This window comes from Anopheles darlingi, chromosome 2 (genome assembly GCF_943734745.1).
Source record: "Anopheles darlingi chromosome 2, idAnoDarlMG_H_01, whole genome shotgun sequence".
Classification (NCBI taxonomy): domain Eukaryota; kingdom Metazoa; phylum Arthropoda; class Insecta; order Diptera; family Culicidae; genus Anopheles; species Anopheles darlingi.
In genome coordinates this window covers 43,994,403-44,014,402 of record NC_064874.1, presented here as the reverse complement: position 1 = coordinate 44,014,402, position 20,000 = coordinate 43,994,403, and the positions used below count along the sequence as shown (strand labels likewise).

General features: G+C 50.9%; 1 protein-coding gene across 5 annotated transcripts in view; it reads left to right on the top strand.

Annotated features, from left to right (window-relative positions):
- LOC125949228 (cadherin-87A) overlaps positions 1-20,000 on the top strand; it is a 137,298-nt gene that overhangs the window by 113,411 nt on the left and 3,887 nt on the right. For all 5 annotated transcript variants that reach the window (XM_049676046.1, XM_049676047.1, XM_049676048.1 and 2 more), the window contains 9 exons: positions 1,702-1,762; positions 5,123-5,576; positions 5,650-5,754; positions 13,840-14,008; positions 16,241-16,788; positions 16,903-17,041; positions 17,512-17,666; positions 18,927-19,016; positions 19,103-20,000. The exon at positions 19,103-20,000 is cut by the window's right edge and continues 263 nt beyond it. In XM_049676046.1, coding sequence (XP_049532003.1) covers positions 1,702-1,762; positions 5,123-5,576; positions 5,650-5,754; positions 13,840-14,008; positions 16,241-16,788; positions 16,903-17,041; positions 17,512-17,666; positions 18,927-19,016; positions 19,103-20,000 — 2,619 coding nt within the window. The remainder of the gene's footprint in view (positions 1-1,701; positions 1,763-5,122; positions 5,577-5,649; positions 5,755-13,839; positions 14,009-16,240; positions 16,789-16,902; positions 17,042-17,511; positions 17,667-18,926; positions 19,017-19,102) is intronic.

The window sequence follows — 20,000 nt, the reverse complement described above, 5'->3', positions numbered from 1 at the left end:
AGCAATTTGACTCCCAAATCAAACAGTTTGACCGAGGGACATCGGTCGAGAAGATCCTTCGTATCGGGACGAAGGTGGCGAGGAGGAGGAGATGTTGAAAATGTATCCTATACCATCCCAGGAGCGTTTCGGTTCGGTGAAGGGGTAAGAGGCGAGGTACGAGGGATGAACCGATTTGCTCTTCCTCAAACCGACGGTCGACGGTCGACGGATAGGTGCTTGTCACAAGTGGATCCGGTGGATCCGATTAGCGGTTAGTGGCCCGTTGGCCACATAAAATTGGCAAATAGTTTAATGAGAAATTGAGACGAGAAAACCCCTCGAGAATCTCATTTCGCTTCCTCCCCAGGCGGGGGCCACCGCCTTCGACATCAAACAATCTGTCACAAGATATTGAACCAGAGCGTTATTGCATAAGACGGCGAAGCTAAGGAGGGTCCCTACCAGACTCGGTATGCTTCCCTGTATGTGGTTGAACGTTTGCTTCGAGCTGCAACGGTGCTTGTTTGTTTAGCTCGTGCATATCTTGCATGATAAGATATTAATTGTATTTGCTGACGATATCGCAATGGGTTGGTATCAAACCGATCAACGAATTATGAGTTTATATCGATCGAAACTAAAATCATCATATTATGTCGTAATCTCGAATTTTGATAAAAGTGATTTTAAATGCAGACCAGATTATTCAACACTTTTGCCTTTTAACATTCTTCTTCAACATCACACTCAGTTTCCAGACCATCGCATGAGGCATGCACGACATTTGACTCGCTTTTCGCTCAATATCTTCTAAATTTTGGCTTTGAACTGGTTTACAGTAAATCCTTTTAAGACATTCCCCAAATGTTATAGTTAGCCACAAAAGAAACGTCAAAGAGTTAGGCCAGGTATGCGGATATTTATCGTTCGTCAAATTTCCCTGAGCTACGCCCTGCTCATCCTTGAAGCACATATTTTGAAAGCGAAACCGTTGGTTATATTGTCCCGTCTCGATTTACAAGTAATTAATAGTTGGCTTCATCTGTCATTATTCTCAGAAACCACAGTCTGGAGGCTGATTGGATATAACCAGATTTTCTAAACAGTATGGATTCTGAGACAGCTGCACGACAATTCATTTTGAGTCAGAAAAAGAAACTCTTATCCAGCGATCCGACACAGAAGAGTTACTCAAGCGAAGTTTTATTAGAAGGCTCCAATACTCAGTATTCTAACATCGCATTCTAGATGGTTGAGGGTTGTTCTGTGTCTATCATACAAAATATAGTAGTTTAGTTAGATAGATTGAGAGAAAATAGAATGAATTATTTTACTAATTTTGTGGTATGCTGCGTGATATTCATATAAGAATAACCTGTACGCTAAAGTTACCTTTTTTAGGCGCATTTTTGTCCGTATTTGAAACAAAAAACTGTTAAGTTTCATATTTGATGCACGAAATTGCGTTTAAAACGATACTAATTTCCGGAGTTAAACAGGAACAACGTATTCAGTAGCAGACCAAGAAGGTGCCACCATTAGACATGCTATATCCTCGCCAAGGAGTTATGTCACTCAACGCAAACATGCAAATCGCATTTGATGCAGCATTTTAGCAACCAAAATTGACCGATAAACCGATAAGGCTTGGGCCTGGCCGTTTAAGAATTGATTTTTAATTTGAAACCTCTCTCTACTATCTTCTCGTACGCTTTCTAGGGACAAAAGTGGAACGCCTGGAGGCCATCGACTTGGATACCGGAATCAATGCCGAGATCAGGTAAATTTTAAATTTAGTTTACACCTCCCCTATCCACTCCTCCTGCCCTTCCCTGCCCTCAAAACAGACCACATCCCCCGGGCACGCCCAAACCGGACGTCCGGGGCTCGTCCACTGAGACTAACTGCCGAGCCGATACCGGACGGCTGGTTGCTGGTGTCTGTTCCGATACTGCGGATCGATTCGATTCTACTGCCGGTCATACCATACCCTCTCGCCGGATCCGGGATCTACACGGAGCTCGGAAAACGATGAAAATAAATTTTTGGAATAACTTGATTATGCCTTCACTCCATGGCTCCACGGCATGGTCATGGCCCTCCCCCCACCGATCCATGTATCCCGGATACAGGGAGGATGAGCATCCGCTGCCCTGGGACGGGATTGCGGGTTCAATCGTTCGATCATGCTCGGGTCTCGGGAAAGCGATCCAATCTCCCCAGGCCCCGGACTCCACCCCCGGTGTTACACCAACAACGGTTCGGTTCGGCAGTCCGAAAAGTACGGGAGGGCAATGGGAATATATATGACCTAAACCTTTTCTTGTTTTACCTTTATTTATTCATGCCATCGTAGCGATGGGTTTCCACGGGCGTTTGTCGGCGAGACGGAGCGCGCAGACCACTGCTGGTTTCCGATATCCGCTTTTCAATTTCGATTTCTACTCCTTCTCCTAGCACGTACCCGGATATCGTCCTGCCGGTCCCCTTTTGCCGGGGAATTGCACTGACCGATAAAATGGATTTAATGTTCATTTCATGCTGCCCTCCACGTTCCTCGTTCCATGCTGAGGCTGTGGCTGTGTGGTCTCTCCTCTCTTGTCTATCTCCGGCCGAGCAACCGAAAACAACGACAATCCCAGCCCAGCGGTTCATCCATGATGATAATGGGGCGTCGGTTTTCGCAAACGAGATCGCAATAAGATGATGATGATGATGAGCAGCGATGATGATATTTATTGCAAACGGGAGGAAAAACGAATTATTAACTAGATTCCATCATTCATTCCCCTGATTGCGGTTCAATGTTTTAGTTTTATTACGTAGATAGTGAGGCAAAGAGAGAGAGAGAGAGAGAGAGAGAGAGAGAGAGAGGGAGAGAGAGAGAGAAAGGAGGTCAATTTCAATAACGGGGTGTTAGATGTTTGATTGAATTGCAATAACAATTTATCTTTAATCTTCCTCGTTTGATTGCAAAACCTCCAGCTCCAGGGTGCATCAAAAAGTAAATTCACGATACATTGAAATGTGCTTCAGCATAGATTGGCCAGACCGGGAAGGCACGGCGTTCACGGCGCTGTGTGTATGTTTGCGTATTTGCACGATGAAATCAATTTCAAACGAGACAAAGAGAGAGAGAGAAAGGTCATTGCGCAACACCAACAGCAACAGCAAACACATTGTAGCACAGTTCTTCAAAGCGGTGGTACATTCGCCATATTAAAATCGAGCAACACCGGGAATCCATTTTTTACACCCCGTGCTTTTTGCCAATTACTATGAGCACGGAGCACCATCAGTGGCTACCCCGGCTCACGGCCACGGCAACATGCGCCCAACCGAATGCCCGAATTGCTAAATGACCCAGCTTCCTGTTCCCGGAAGCTTGTTCATCGGTCGGTTGGTTCCGTGTGTATTTTCGGTGGGTGGGAAGCAGCATCGATACTGTTGTTTGAGTTGTTGTAAAACCAATACCAAACGTGAGTGCGAGATGAGCCACAGAGGAAGGGAGAAAGACAGCAAAAGAGACAGAAAGAGAGAGAGAGAGAGAGAGAGAGAGAGAGAGAGAGAGAGAGAGAGAGAGAGAGAGAGAGATAGTGGAGTAGCAAAAGGGGAGACTCATAAAAAAGGCTCTTCAGCAACACGATACTACACGGATTTCGTGCATGGCGCCGACACCGCCGCCGCTTGAAGTCCCACCCCCAGTACACCACCCCAAAAACCGACCCTCTCCCCGTGGTGCGTGCGTATCGCGAAGCAGGAAGCCGAAAAGGGATGGGATTAAATGGGAGGATCAAATCATCTGAAACCAAAAAACCGTGGGGGAAGGGGGGGACGGAAGCCCCTGCCGGCCTGCCTCGAGCACTAGCTAGCTCGCGCGAGCGCAACATAATTGAGTGGGACAATCAACCGTGAGAAGTGGGGTCAGCGGGGTCGATGGTGATGGTGGTAGTGAAGCGAATGGGCAGTAGCCGATGCCGAGCTCTGGGCACGGGAGCTATGCTGCCCGGATACTACCGAAGGCTGGCACTACCGCTAGCCAGCCAGCCAGCCCGCCCGCCAGGTGGTGGTAGACTCGCATAAATTACGTTAAAATTTAATCAAATTCTTGTTTAGATTTACGGGGAATACTGGCCAGTGGCAGAGGCGGGATTGAACAGGAACGGTAGTCCTGGTATGTGATGAGAAAAAGAGAGAGAGAGAGATAGCAAGAGGACGAGAGAAACGAAACGAGATAGCGATACGTAAAGGGGAGAAGAGAAGAGTCGAGAGGCCTTTGGCATGGCATGAACCGGCGTGATGGATGCTGCCGAGGTATGAAATTACCGGGTTAAATAGGGTTAAGGGTCAAGCGTGATGTGTGTGTGTGTGTGTCCTCTCTTCCACTCGCGCCAACATGGAGCCTGTAAAGAGTAGATAAGCGCAGCAGCCCGCGAGTAGCATACCTTGTGCACTCAACGCTCTATCGGCGCCTGCAGGCACCTATTCCAGGCACTGTGGCCGGCCTGCACTCACACAAACACACACACTATTTGGTGCCGATGGTGACTAGATGAATCGCGAATTTTACGAGCGAATCTTTCCCGTCTAACGATCGCCTTCGTAAAACTCCGATTTTGATTAGATTACTTTGATTAGGTCTCGCGCGATTCCGTTTTTTTTTGTTCTTCTTCAGCAGAAAAGTCTCCACCCCGCAATCTAACCGATCCAAAGTAGCCATAACTGTAAAAAGGAGTAAAAACGGGAGCGTCTTCAAAAACTGCGTGGAATCATAATTCTGGTCAGCCACTGGCGGTAAAAAGACAATGCAAACGGTCTTGGTGAATTTCAATTAGGGTTTGCGTTAGGTGGCGGTAATTAAATATGCAAAGGATTTTCTTCACTTCACCACCACCGGTGTACCAGGACCGGGAAGTTGTCTGCAGAAGCAAATTAGCATGGATCCTAATTGCATTGCGGTTAATGTAATGAAAGGTGGGATCGTATTACCTTTCGTGGGATGTTCGAGAAGAGAGTCGTGATTTTGCCTAGCACTAAACCCCTTCCCCTTTCCCCGTCGAAACTGTTTTAATTGAATTGAAATGCTATTGAAATGCTATGAATAACGCAACGCACCGCGGGGCGGTTTCTTTTTCCACAGATATCGGATCCAGCAGGGCAGCTTCGATGATTTCAGCATCGACAACCGAACCGGCGTGGTGTCGATCGCCCGTAAGCTCGATTATGATCGGCGGAACACGTACCAGATGGAGATCGTGGCGGCGGATCTCGGTACACCGAGCCTGTCCGGTACGACGATGCTTACGGTCAGTATCATCAATAGCAATGATAAGGCACCGTACTTTACGCCGACGACGCAGCGAGCAGAGGTAAGCGAAGATGCCGGGATCGGAACGCTCGTTCACACGCTCGTCGCGGTGGATCCGGATGTGGCGTCGAGCGAGTCGTTGGACTATGCGGCCACCGAACCAATTACGGCCGTCGACAAGAACGGGAAGGAGGTCGGCGAGATGGAGGACTTTAAGGATATGTTCATGATTGACCGGTCCGGGAAGGTGTTTGTCAACCGGCGGTTGCAGCGAGACAGCTTCGCGGTAAGTTTGGTCCCGTGTTTCCTTGGTCCCCCAACTAGCAAGCTAATCTGTATTTCTCTAACGCCTTGTGCAGGTCATTCGCATTACGGTACTCGTGACCGACACAACGGCACCGTCGATCCAGCAAGGCGAAGGTCTACTCATTATCACGATAACGGATGTGAACGAGGAACCACCGGTAAGTCACCTGGCATGTGGGCCTTGCGGATTATGGATTAGTGAAGAGTCGATGCACTCAACCAGAAGCCTTTTTAACGAACTGACAACGTTGCTACCAGCCAGCCGGTGGCAACGCATGTGTGCAACATAAGCATCCATTTCCAATGCGCCACGTTCCGCAGAAGATTCCGCGTGGCAATCGCCGCTGATGTGTGTGTGTGTGCATGTATGCTGACTGATCGATATTTCATGCTATGTACACAGCGTGATACCACGTCACCATCAGCTTGCACGCTTTCACGATGAGCGCGTTTTGATGCATAAGCACCCCGGGGCTGCTGCACTTTGCAAGTATGCTCCCCGGCATCAGTTCGCGGCACAATTTTGCACGCTCGATTGGCACACACCCATATCACACTCTCGACGTTCCGCATCCTTTGTGCGATGCGTTGAGAACCCCGTTAGTGAGCTTGAACTTATTCAAATGCATTAGACGGAAGCAGCAGTGGCAGCAGCGGCCGGCGAACGATGAAAAGATGCATCCCGCCCGCCAGGAGCATCCGGTGAGCATTAATAAAGCGAGAATGAATCTCATCGCGAGGGCGCTCGGTACGCCATAGCTGCAACCGGATACTCGAGTGCTATTCATGTTCTTTGCGCTTTTTTTTATTGAAAAAAATATTATGCTCCCCCCATTCGTCGGAGCAGCTCCCGTGCTGCACTCGAATGCGATCAATGGGGGGAGTTAGGCGCGCGCTCGGAGCTAAAATTTATGCTCCAGCAAACAGCAGAAACCAACGAACTAACGATCAGCACCGCGGCAATGTTCTACCATGCCTAATGGGAGAAAGGATGAGGCCCGAGACCGATTGCGACGCCGAGTGGCAAATGGTGCAAAGCTTTCGATACGGAAATCAAAATGGGTGGAAAATTATTGGAAAAATATGCATCACTATGCACACACAAACACACCCACGCGCGTATATATATATACATTCAAAGCATCATCACAGGCGCTCAATGATGCTGGCGCTGTTGGTGCTGTTGGTGCGCACGAAACATTGAAGCATTATGCTCTTCAGCTTTCCGGCCTAATCCGCATCCGTTGGTGAAGCACATCGTAGCAGGCTATCGGAGCAATTCTATTTGTTCCATCGGGCTACCTTTTGCAGAGTGCATTGCAGTAGAAATATGATGTACCAACATAAAGCACGTTCTGTTCGGTCATGTGAACAGGAACGTTTCAATCAAATGAAAAGTACCTTTAGCTTTACCTGTCATTGCGAGCGCCCGAACCTTAATGATGCGCGAACAGAAAGCTTGATGCTTCCAGCACTTCCAGTACACTTTAGCGTTGCAGTGCAGGCTGCATTAAATTGCATTTTTATGCACCAAAACCATCGCGCTGAGAGTAGAAACAATGCACGGGTGGAGGCCCAGAGTCCCATATCCATGTCATTGGATAAAGCCGTCCTCAGGACAAGACACACTTGACCTGAACTCTTTCGCGTGCGAAACGCGAAAAAGTGCTGCTACATATAATGAAGCAATTTATTCCCAGCGTACTAGCCAGTCAGCCAGCCAGCCAGTCAGCAACCGGCCGTGGTTTATGCTTTCCAGCATTCCAACCCAAACACACACACACCGGGCGGGAGGAGCATGCTGCTTGGGTCATCATTTTTCATCTCGTTCGCCAGAAGATGAAGGAATTTTTTCCTTCCTCGCGCCGGCATCTCCTTTTCCATTCTGCATTAGCCTTGTTTGGCCTGCATTCTGGAGGTGGTGGTGGTGGTAGGAATGATGAACCATCTTCAGAGCCAGGCCAGGGGCAGGGGATTATGAGAACGCATCCAACCTCCACGGTCCCCGCGCTCGGGCGGGGCTAAAAGGTGGCCATTAATACGCGTTGCTTCACTCCGCTTCACCGAGTGGCCGCACGCTCGTGTCAGTTCGCAAGGATTGCGGAAGCTTAGCTTTCTTGTTTCTCGCTTTATCTCTTCGTCCTTTTCCTTTTTTCGCCTGTGCTCCATCCCCCCTCTTTGCACTGTTCTTCTTCCGGGTACACCAAAGGCACCAAGAAAGCCATCGCGCGAAATGAGAAAAAGCGCGACGCGCAAACACCAGAAGTGAACCCCCATTAAGGCGTGGAACGTGATAGCGCACATTCCGGAATGGGTGCCGCCGCAACACGCAAACGGTCGGCACCGGCCGGGGTCCGTGAAGTCAACTACTATCCGTCGTCGTCGTCGTCGTCGTCGTCGTCGTCGTCGTCGTCGTCGTCGTCGCCGTCGCCAGGGCACGTTGTCGTAGGTTCCGGTCTGTTTGCTCACTTCACCGCCACCGCGTCACCGCGAGCGCTATCGACAATCCGGGAACCATAACGCAACCGTTGACACCGTTCCCGGGGTTCGTGTGGCCGCGATGGACCGGGGGCCAAGTCGTGCAAAACTCTCAACGGGATTACTGCAACCCCACTTCCGTTAATTACTGTTCCGGTAGAGCTGGTTAGCTGAGCAGGAACAGACTCCTGTCCTTGCTATCGCGTACCGAGACCTTCAGCGCGCGTCCTTGTGCGTGAATTTCTCGAAGCAGAAGAACTGCTACCGGATCTGCACAGGACATCCTGGAGTGGTTCGTGAGAGAGAGAGAGAGAGAGAGAGAGAGAGAGAGAGAGAGAGAGAGAGAAAGAGCGAGAGCGCTTGCACACGAGCGTCCTTAACGTGGGAAATCCGTTCTTCCCGTTTTGAGACAGGTGAAGTGAAGTGTCTCTTCTGTCTCATTATGAAGGATGCTGCAGGTTGAAAAGCACGTTGCTGGTGCCACGCCACGCCACGCTCCACGGTAATCTCAGCACCGAGCGCTCCGAGTTAATATGTTGAAAAGCCTTCTTCACTCTTCCGCAAGGATTGACTGAGATTAGCACACACACGCACACACACGCGCAGAGAGACACACACGGGCGCGCATAGGAGCTGCGAGCAACCGAGTGCACTGCACCGGAATGTCGGAAGCCAGAGCTAAGATACCAGAACTGTCCTCAATCACAGCTTCCAGTACTCCAACACTCCAGCAGTGGCTTCGTCTATGCTTATTTGCTCAGAACAGCATAATGCTGGAAGAGAGAGAGATGCTTATGGTATGTGGTTGGTACGAAGCCAGCCCTCATATCATCACTGCTACGCATTAACGACGACGATGCATTGAGCCTTTGAGTGTAGAGTGCATCTCTCGAAACCACTCGGAAAAGCATCCCATGGGCCCACCGTTCGTCGATGCATCTGGCCCAGTTCGCAAGCATAAACTTATGTGCGTTGCACCTGGAGGCAAGAAATAATATTTTTGCTTCAAGCATTAACAATTCCTCATCACCGAGAGCACCGAGTGGTCCACTGGATGGTAACTCCAGCCCTTGCGTCCTCATTTTCACCTCATTCTGGCCCTAGAATCAATTTGAACTCCATTCCGACTGCTGGGTAGTAATAATCGTCGTCGTTGTCGAGCTACTAAACGCCCAGGAATGGGGGAGATGTTTTCCGAAATTATTTTTCTGCTTAAATTAATCCAAACATTCAGTATCAGCCTCCTGGACCCTGGAGAAAAAGATCTGGGCAACTATTCTAGACCTCCCCCAGAGAAAAAGCAGAAGTAGAAAAAGAAGAAGGGAGCAACCGCATGAATGGACCCGGGCCCCAAAAACTTTCTTCCCTTTCCCTTCGGTGCTTGGCGCTCTCGGCGTAAAGGGGTTTCCTACTCCAGAGTAAAAATAGATTCAGAAATCCACAAACGGCCAACCAACGCCAACGATCTGGCCCGGCCGGTTCCCTTTTCCGACGGAATGAATAATGTCTGCGGAGGTAGCAGAGAGGTTGAGGTTTTCTGTGGCTATGACCGGTTGGTGGTGGTGGTGCTGCCCTTTCGCAACGAGATACGATTGGGCTGCAGATCCCCCTCTGGAGATCCCAAATGCCCCCCCCACCCTTTTTCAACCCTCATCGGGTTCGTAACAAAAGCCATGAGCCCCGATGAGGGCATTTTAATTATAATACGATTATGGGCTTTACCAGCGCACCGCACATGCATACATGAATATATGCTGTGCGGCCGAACACGTGTGGGAATGCTTGGGGAATGCTGGTAAGAAAATGCTGGGCGCCGAAATGGGCGCTGGTTTGGAAAATTTTAATCGATCCTGAACCACCACACACACCATCAACAGTAAACTGGGGAAAGGGGTGTTGAATGGAGGGTGCAAAAGGTGGTGGTGGTGCTTCTGCTGATGCTGATGCTGAGCCAACCCGTCAGACCCAGTCGATAGTGAATAATTAATTTTCTCCTCGGGGCCCGGGGCCAGGGCCAGGGCCAAACCCATTTCAAGCCGGCTGAAGAAGAACCGGAGCTATCGCAGCACGCAGGGGTTGGCCACTCCAAGTCAAGCCTCCGCCACCACCACCACCATCAGCACTGATACCCTTCAGCAATCGTCGTTTATGCCTTCGCTAAGGTGTGTGCTTCGTTGCTTCGTGATCCGATTTCGTTGCATTACAAAAACCCCGTTGCCTATACCCATGTCAGCTCGGCGTGTTGAAAGCTCGACCATTTTCCAGGAGATGAGCCGTGCTTTGGCTGCCCATGTATTCATTCCCCTTATCCCTTTTCCACCGCTAGGGGCCACCGTTCTATTCCTCTGTCTCTAATATCTGAATGTTTCCTCCTGGTGCTGGTTTTCTGGCTCGACGATTTGTGGTCGGCATTCGGGGTCCGTTTTCAAAATGAAAACTCCTGACAACCACTCACTGGCTGTGCGATTGATGTTCTGTATCTAAGGCCTATACCTTCCCTAGGCCAAGAAAGGAACGAGAGTTCTCGCAAACATGCTACGTGCGTATCAGCAATTATGCAATCATCTTGGCATGGTTTTGGCTTCTTCGTAGTCGAGCTTCGAACGGCAAGCCAACCACGCTATAAAAGTCGAAAAGACACACATAAAATCATGTCAGCATGCCTCACAAACACACACATATTATGGTTAACGAACGAACGAACGTCTTTCCAGGAGGGCTCTCAATACTCAACCAACAGCAGCAGCAGCATTCGCGCCGGAGTGGCATCCAATTTCATGATTTAGCACAATTTCCAAACATCTCACAAGCCCCACCACCACTACCACGGCCCCTTAAATAGTGCCACAAATCCTCGATCGAAGCCAACGTTCCTTATTCGCTCGTTCGCTTCGCTTCTTGGTGCTGGATCCTAAAATGGAAGCAGCGCAGCGCACAGTTAATGTATTTCACGAAGCGTGCCGAGCCACTCACCGAGAGGCATATCATTTGCATAAATGATAAGGCAATTATCAGTGCTTAACTGGGTGATGGTGGTGGTGCGAGCTTTGAAGCACCGTGCGGTGCCTGCCATCGTCGCTACTATTGCACTGCACTGCCAGGGCGATGGCGAGGCGTGACGCGTAGCAACTGGGGCCGCCCGGTGTCTGGCTTTGACTTGCGACAGAGCACCGCAAACCATAACTCTACTGCTCTGCTCGCAAACTCTCGGCTTTGCAGCTCATTAAAGCTCCCGGACGTCTCCATTTGTTCAAGTACCAGGCGTCTCCATTTGTCGAACGGGAAACTGTGGAGCTTCCCGTAAAGGTTTTCACAGAATACAACACATTCTAAATAAAGGCAGCTGCATAGACGCATTGGCGCGTTAGTTTACTTTACTAACCACGAATGGTACCATCATTTCCATTTCGAGATTGAAAATGCATCCGAGACATCGTTACCGAGCGACGGGACATTACCTGGTGGACGCGCTTGGAACGGGGGAACAGATGTGACCCCTTTGCCGACAAATCGCTTCGATGATTTACTTCCGCTGCAAATGTAAATCACAATACTGTCAATTCCCCCCTCCCTCCCCCCGACCAGAAGACAAAACAAAAAGAGAAAACCTTGACGCAAACCGGTCGCCAGGATGCTCCCGGATGCTCTGCTCTGCGGGATGCTCTTCTGCTGGGCGTCAGATTCCCGTTTTGTTGCATTGTTATTCTTATCGATTCAACCGGACTCCTACCCTCCCCCCTGAAGTGGTCTGGGACCCGGGCTCTCGAGTGATGTTGATGGTTCTTCCTCTTCTGTGGAACGACTTCCTCCCCCCCCTCCCCCTCCGCTTCCCCTTCCACGTTCATCCCTTTCACGCTGCTACTCGAGTCCGGCTGTTCGAGTGTTGTTGTTTTCACGAATGTTAGCATATTTGTCATCCTGTACCCGGGCTCTGTTGTCGGTCGGTAGAGAAACTTCAACGGAAACGAAAGACAAGCTACTCGGCTTTGACTCTACCGCTTTGGCTGCTACTGTTCGAGCCACCCCTTGCACCCGACAATGCCACTTCCACTAACGCTTCATCCGATATGTTTCCTTTTCAACTATCAATGACGTTGACGATGATGCCAATCGTGGTGTGCAGGACGAACGACGACAACGATGATGATGATGATGATGATGATGAATTGTGAAAAAGCATTCCCAACCTCGGAGGGTGGGGAGATGGTCTCAGGTCTGTCTATCCTGTAACCTTCACCCCAGGCCCGCTTGTTGGTGGTTTGTCACTCGTGTTCGTCCAAAACTATCCAAGTTGGCCGGCGGGGAAAATGGAGACCCAACCATCGGGAAATACATTTCCCCCACCCCCTGGGGCCCTTCACTTTCTGCATCTGGCATCTCGGTATTGTAATGGAAACGGCCGGAACAAAGCGATTCCTTTGCTTTTGCCGGCCATTTATGGGGAGGGTATCCATTCCAACCAAGGATGTGTGTTACTACCCCTGGAAATAGGGTCAACTCATCAAGGAACTTGGTTGACGTGGTTCTTGCGAATGGCCAACAGTTTTACAGCCAATCGTTCGCTCGAAGAAGCACGCATGTGTGGTGTGTGTGTGTGTGTGTTGGTGATGGTCGCTGAGGACCAGGATCGCTCTTGCTCTGTGAAGGCGTTGTGGTGTCGCTTTACAATCACGAGACAGTAGTCACTTCACAGTCTGGCGGCGAAAGGATGATGCTCTGTCAAGATGCCGTCAATGACGATGAGATGCATCGTTGCAATGCTTCAATAGCACGCTACACATCACATCACATCATATCCTGATGCCAAGGCCAGGCCCATTGATCAAATACGCCAACGAGTCTGTCTGTCTACCACTACCGGCACTACCCGGGGGCTACACACGTGGCACCTGGCAGGGTTTTCTTAGGCCCACTGGTATTGTTGGGATGCCTGCCATCGGAGGAATGCAACGAAATCATCCACAAACATGCACCGGTGAACAGCAATGCACCGTCAATCGTGGCCGCCAGCTGGCTTCTTGATTTATGCTGTTGACGTCGGTTATGCTCGTTTATTTGTAATGCACCGGCGCTTCCGCCTCAGGCCTTCTATCGACATTCGTCGTAAGGTCGCCTCGGTGATGGTGCATTCCCAGATTCTTTTCCCTCCGCACCGTATGCACCGCTACAGCCAGTCTTCCGGTAGCCAAGTTCGTCGTAAGTTATGTCTCGAGAAACGCCTTCCGAGTCACCGCAAGAATGTGTGTTGCTGAGGGTTGGCCACATCCTGCCACCTCCTTGGCACCTTAGCCCTGATGCTGCTGCTGCTGCTGCTGCCTGATAGCTTTTTCCAAGCCATTATTCACAGTTTATTGCTGTCAGCAAAGGACAATGGAGCGAACCGTTGTGCTAGTGTGCTGTCTGTGTTCGTGTGCGACCATGTGTGTGTGTGTGTGTGTGTGTCGGTGATGCTCTAAAGCGTACGGATTGAAGCCGATGCCCTTTGCATAGCGGCTTGTTAACGGCGGTCTCCGGTTTACGGAGTTGACAGTTCCTCAACCCTCATAGCCTCAGCATCGACATCCATCACGCACGGATGAGCCATAAATGCATAAATTTAGCACAAAATTTATAATATTACTCAAGGTGTGTGAGTGTGCAAAGGCCTCGCCATTTGTCAACCCATTTCATGCTGCATTCCAATATCACCTTCATGTCTTTCTCGTTCTTCTCTCTCTCTCTCTATCTCTCTCGATGCTGAACAACCTGGGACCGCTGGATGGCAGCTGTTCGCACCACCGTGGACCCCGGAAAGCCCCTATTATCGCTTCCAGGTGGTGGAGGAGCAACCGATCGGAACCTTCCTGACGACGATGCAGGCAACAGATGCCGACTCGACGATTGCCGAATACCGGATGACGGAGAACGGCTTTTTCGAGATCAACAACACGACAGGTAAGACCACATACCGACCATGCCGATGGTGCACCGGCTGGTCAGCATCTGGAGCCTGACAAAGACCCCCGGGTCTGGTCATTACCATCCCCGGGAGTCCCAGTAACCGTCTGGGCACATCCCGATAAGGCACATCCGGTAGCCCTTCCGATGGCCGCCATTGTTTGCTGTTTGCTTAGCACTTTGACTTTGGCTAGGTAGCCTCCCAACTCCAGACCAGAGACCATAGACTGTGACTGTTTATCGATTATTTATTGAACGCGATCAAGATTCCGGTTCAGGCGTGGTGCGCGTCGTTGCGAATGGCGAACTGGCCATCGCTCATTCCGGTGTTCATTGCTGGTGGCGCTGGCGACCGTTGTTATCGTAAATTGTGCATTTGCTCATTGACTCATTGCTGTACCCGGCGCATCCGTCCTGGCGGTCCATCGCATCAGCTTCGTGGCAGAAGAGGAAGAAATCAATAAATCAGTGTGCGTAAGAGGAGATCTGTAGCTTCGGCGGCGGGTAGGCGGCGGAAGACAGGTTTGCGAGTCTCCCGGAATGGCCGGGACCACACGGTCGTCTGGCCGGCGCGCACGAGCAGTTAATCGTTTTAATTAGTTCCGGTAGAGATGCTCACTTTATGTCACGCCGGCCACCGGGACGGTGATGTATCCGCTGGGTGTGTTTGTGCGTTCGTGTTTGGACAGGATGTATCAAAGGGGCCGTGTCGTGCTAATTAGTGCTTCATCAATCCTTTCCCTTTTGAATTAGTGATGTATTGTGACAGTATCGTTTAGGACCTCATAAAACATGCACGCGATGATGCTGACTGGTTGATTCATTTCAAAACAAGATCTGGCCCGCAATAATCAGCCTATTCTAAGTTGCATAATGTAGCACACACCACAGCACGGTGCGTTTAATGGGAGTTCAATGAGATTACGTGACACATACCGGAGGTACGCAGCTACACTGTCTCGATGTCAATAGAGAACATCAAAACCACGGTCAAGTGTTTGCGATGCTCTCTTGAGATGTTCGATTAGCTGATTAATGTGTTTAGTTAAGTGCCAAATACTCGAACTCCCTCCATTGACACACACATTAATTTGGATAATGCATCTGAAAACAAAAGTAAACACTCACTAACCCTTTAAACAATCAACGTTTGAGCGAGTAGAGATGTAGTATACAACGGGACCCGTTGCCTGAAGCAACGAAATACGTCAAAAAGTTGAAAACCATTCGCGGTTTTCGTAGCTGATCGTTTTCATCATTAAAATGGCTATTCACAAGCCTCACGCCGCAGCCTGCTCTGTCCATTCAGTAGCGATTCAGGGAAACTCTATTCTGGTACCCGAACGCATCTGAAAGCCACCGGATCTGATCCCGATTTTTCCGTTTGTAAATTTGCTTCAATTTTTTTCTTCTTACGACTTCTGTGTAAATGGCATCCCTGGTTTGGTCGAACGTGCGGCATCGAATAGTTATTGAAAGTTTTTTTTTGTTATGGTGCACCACTAATACAAAACCATCAGCGAACGAACATCAAAAAATACCCCGAGGGGACGTACGGCTTTTTGCAATCTGTTTGCAGATTAAAAGTCGAAGCCAGAGTGCTTATTTTAAAGCCAAATATGGTGAGTCAAAACCACACCAGACCACCGGTTCTATATTCACAATCAAATCACAACAGACCGGCGGTGGTGCTTTGTGACGTACGATTTCGATTCCGGCGCGACAATCTGATGTGGAAAGCGAGAGAGAGAGAGAGAGAGAGAGAGAGAGAGAGAGAGAGAGAGAGAGAGAGAGAGAGAGAGAGAGAGAGAGAGAGAGAAGCCACAGCAACATCGACCATCATCATCGGCTAATCGGTTGGCCACAGTTTTGACAAATTAACACCTCGCGCGTAAACGCAGTGCAGTGCCACGGTTTCTGGGTTTTCGAATTTTGCAACGGCGTCACTTTGGGCGTGGGCAAAGCTACAAAAAAAAATAATCAACCAATTGCCACGCAATCATAACGTTATCATCATACAGCGCGGTTGCGAATTCCCATATTGTCCTATCGTGGCGTAACAGCAGCTGCTACTGTTTTAATGCGGAAAATTAACCCCCCAACGACCGGTGGCGATTCCGGTGGTCAACAGCGAGCGAGACCAACCGCGGGCTCATTGCTGGCATTCTAATTATGATGACGCCTCACTAAACTCCCCCTTTGCTCTCTTTCTCCCTTCTTCCGGTGCAGGTTTGGTGCAAACAAAGTCCCGCATCGACTACGAGCAGGTCGCAGTGATCCGTTTCAACGTTACCGTCGTCGATACCGGCGTGCCGCAGCTTACTTCGACCGCCCAGATCACGGTCGACGTTCAGAACACGAACGACAACGATCCCGTGTTCGAGCGGCCAGAGTACGCGATGCAGATCGCCGAAAACAGCCCCGCAGGTACCGTGGTCGGTGTGGTGCGTGCACACGATGCCGATGGCGGTGCGTACGGACAGCTCACGTACACGATCGTCGGTGAGCATAGCGGGAGTTTTGCGATCGATCCCGATACCGGTGCTCTTACCGTCGGCAACTCGTCCGCGCTCGACCGGGAGACGGAGCAGGAGGTCAGCCTAACGGCCATCGCCACCGATCGTGCACCGGAAGTGGCGGCACGCCGATCAACCACCGTCCCGGTTCAGATCACCATCCTCGATGTGAACGACAATGAACCCGAGTTTCTGCAGCGCATTTACCATGCGACGGTGGCCGAGAATGCGGCCCTCCATCCACCGGCAGCCATCTTGCAGGTACGGCCCGTTCCGTACCGTACACCGTCCGAGCGCCTCTAATTGTTCCAATTGTTTAATAACGTTTGATAACGGTGCACTCCCGGTGCCCCTCCCTTCCCTCCCGTTTTGCAGGTCAGTGCGACGGATCCGGACGAGGGTGCGGCCGGCGACGTAAAGTACGCGATACTGACCGACAACGTGGGCGGTATCTTCCGGTTGGACGCCAACTCCGGCATCCTGTATCCGGGTGCGAGCTTAATTGGCAAAAGCGGTAAGTCCGTCGTTGTCGTTGTTGGGGAAGCAGCAGCAGCAACAGCTTTCAGCATCCTGTGGTGGTGACCACCGGTGGTCATCGAGGCGCGAAGCGAACACATGGACCATCAGCACCGGTTGCCACCGAGATAAATGGAATCGATGAGCGTCCACTCTCACGGTCCCAAACGGTTGATCACGATGACATCGCCACACGACATTGCCACACGTTTCCAGCCATTTATTAGCGTTCGATGAAAATCCTCTTAAAACTCGGTCGGTGCCGGGGTGCGGCGTTCCGCATGGTTTCCGCGGTCACACCAACAGCAGCAGCGGCGGCGTCGGTGGCGATGTCATTGTTATCCCGTCATGACCAATCACCGGACCAAATGCAACACTATCGCAACCTTTCAAATGGAGCGAACGCCTCACTGAATGGTCTCTCTCCCTCTCTCTTTCTCTTTCACACACACACACACACACACGCAGGTCAATATCGGATCGAAATTGAGGCTCGCGATGGTCTAGGTGCTGGACCGCACAGCGACACCGCCACCATAATGATCGAAATCCAGAGTATCAATCAACATCGGCCCGTCTTCATCATGCCCGCCCTCTACAATGCGACGGTTGAGCTGCCCGAGGTAACGGACCCCACCAGAGAGAGAGAGAGAGAGAGAGAGAGAGACCCTCTCTCCCTCATTCCCATTCCCATTCCATGACTCCCCTTGGCCTCTGATGGTCCAATGGGCCCAGCGAACGAACGAACTGATGAACAACCAATTCATCCGCTCATCAAATGCGTTCGTTCGCTCTAATTTCTCGATGGGGCTGGCCATTGGCTCGGCGGTCGTTGTGCATCGCCTCCGGTCCTGTGGTGGCATCCCGTCCCAGGTCCTCGCTTCCGTGTTTAATTGAGTTTTTCATTAAAATTCTATTGAAACTGTCACCGCGCGCACCATGACTCCCGTCGACCATCACATCGACATGCGTGTAAGGCGTGCTCGTCCTTTGACACCCCAAAAACCCAACCAGCCGTAATATCGTATGAGACCCCGTACCACGCGCGCGTTTGTGTGTGTGTGTCACATGCAACACGAGACAAGCGCATCGCGTACGTGCACGGATCCTGTGGAGCGGGCACGGTATAAATTAAAATGTCCGCGCGATAGCCTGCGGTGCAGACGCGGCAGCGGGTACTCTGGGAAAGGGGGGAACGATGCACCGTTTGTGCCGAAATGTATCCAGATCAAATCGTATTTTGTCGAGCACCAGCAGAGTGGCCACCACCGGGTTTGCTGGTTGCCGATGCTGCTTCTGCTGCATCGAGCATAAATGTTTGATAAGAGGGCAACGGGCAACGGGCAACGGGCAACAGGCAACGGGTGATAGAACCTTCAAACGAACAGCAGCAGCAACAGCAGACGCGGCTCGAGGACAAGGCCTATGCTGCGTAGCACAAACAATACACACTTCACTCGCTCGCTCGCTGACAGGCCGACTGGTCGGTCGGGGCTGTTGCTTCCATAATTGGTGCCACTAAATTGCACAATTTCCATGGATCATGCCCCTCGTTGCCGGTACATGGATCGATCGAAGCATGCCATTTCAAGCTCGAACTCGAAAGCGAAATTGGCTTAGGGCTTAGGAGCAGCTCGCGTGTTTTCGCGGTGCCACTTTGGGTACTACCAGCCGAACAACGAATTGCCAATGTTAGATCAAACATCCGGCAGGTCTAAATTAAATTCTTCATTTCATGCATTGCCTTTATGGCTGTCCCGATGGCCCGTCCTTTCGTTTAGTCCTTCACTCAATCATACGAAATAAATGTTGTTTGCAAACGTCCGGACGACGATTGATGTACTAATCGGCACCATTTTGTTTATCTGCTCCCGGCATCCCAGAACCTAGCGGCGGCCGATTACCTCGTGATGACGGTCAAGGCAACGGATAATGATTCCGGTGCGAACGGAAAGGTTCTCTACTATCTGCAGGTAAGTCCAGTGCAGGCCATCACGCGACGTCGGCCGTGTACGTAATGTTCTAACCCGCGCGGGTGTCTTTCTTCTTCCTCTGACAGGTGAACAGTCAAAATGTACAGGAAACGGACGAGTTCAGCATTAACGAAATGTCGGGTGAGCTGCGCATCCGCCGGCAACTGGACCGAAAGCGGCAGTCAAGGTACGAGCTGATACTGGTGGCCCGTGACCAGGGCACGCCGGCGTGGTTCGAGACGCTACGTTTCCTCACCGTACTGCTGGTGGACGTGAACGAGAACTATCCCGAGTTTCCGGACGCTTCGAATCCGTACAAATTCTTCGTCGCGGAGAATGGACCACGGGACGTGCGGATCGGTAAGATCCAGGCGTTCCTCGATAACCCGAACCCGTCCATCTACTACTACGTGCTGCTGGGTAACGAGGACGGTGCGTTCTACGTGGACAAAACGTCCGGTGATCTGTACACGAACCGGTCGATCGATCGCGAAGTGAACGACATGTACCTGCTGTACGTGCTGGCCAGCAAGCAACCAGATCTGTACATTAGCGAGCGCGATCGGATCATGCTATCGACGGAGCAGCTCGAACGGAACGCGACCGTCGCGAAGGTTTGGGTTAGTGTGCTGGATGTGAACGACAATGCGCCCGTGTTCCGACGTGACACTTATTACGCCGGCATTAGTTCGCGAGCCTCGATCAACGAGCTGGTAACGCTGGTGAACGCGACCGATCGTGATCTCGGCGTGAATGCGACGCTCGATCTCTTCATTCGTGGTTCGTTTTTGTACAAATTCGGGGCGACCAAAACGACCGGTAGCATTGTGCCGAGTCCGTTCGCCATCTCGAAGGATGGGCGCGTCCTGACGGCCAACTATATGGCCGAGTACAACCAGGATCGGTTCGTGCTGGAGATTGTGGCGAAGGAGGTGGAATCGCCGGAACGGGAAGCGGTGACCAAGGTGCACGTGTGGATCTTTA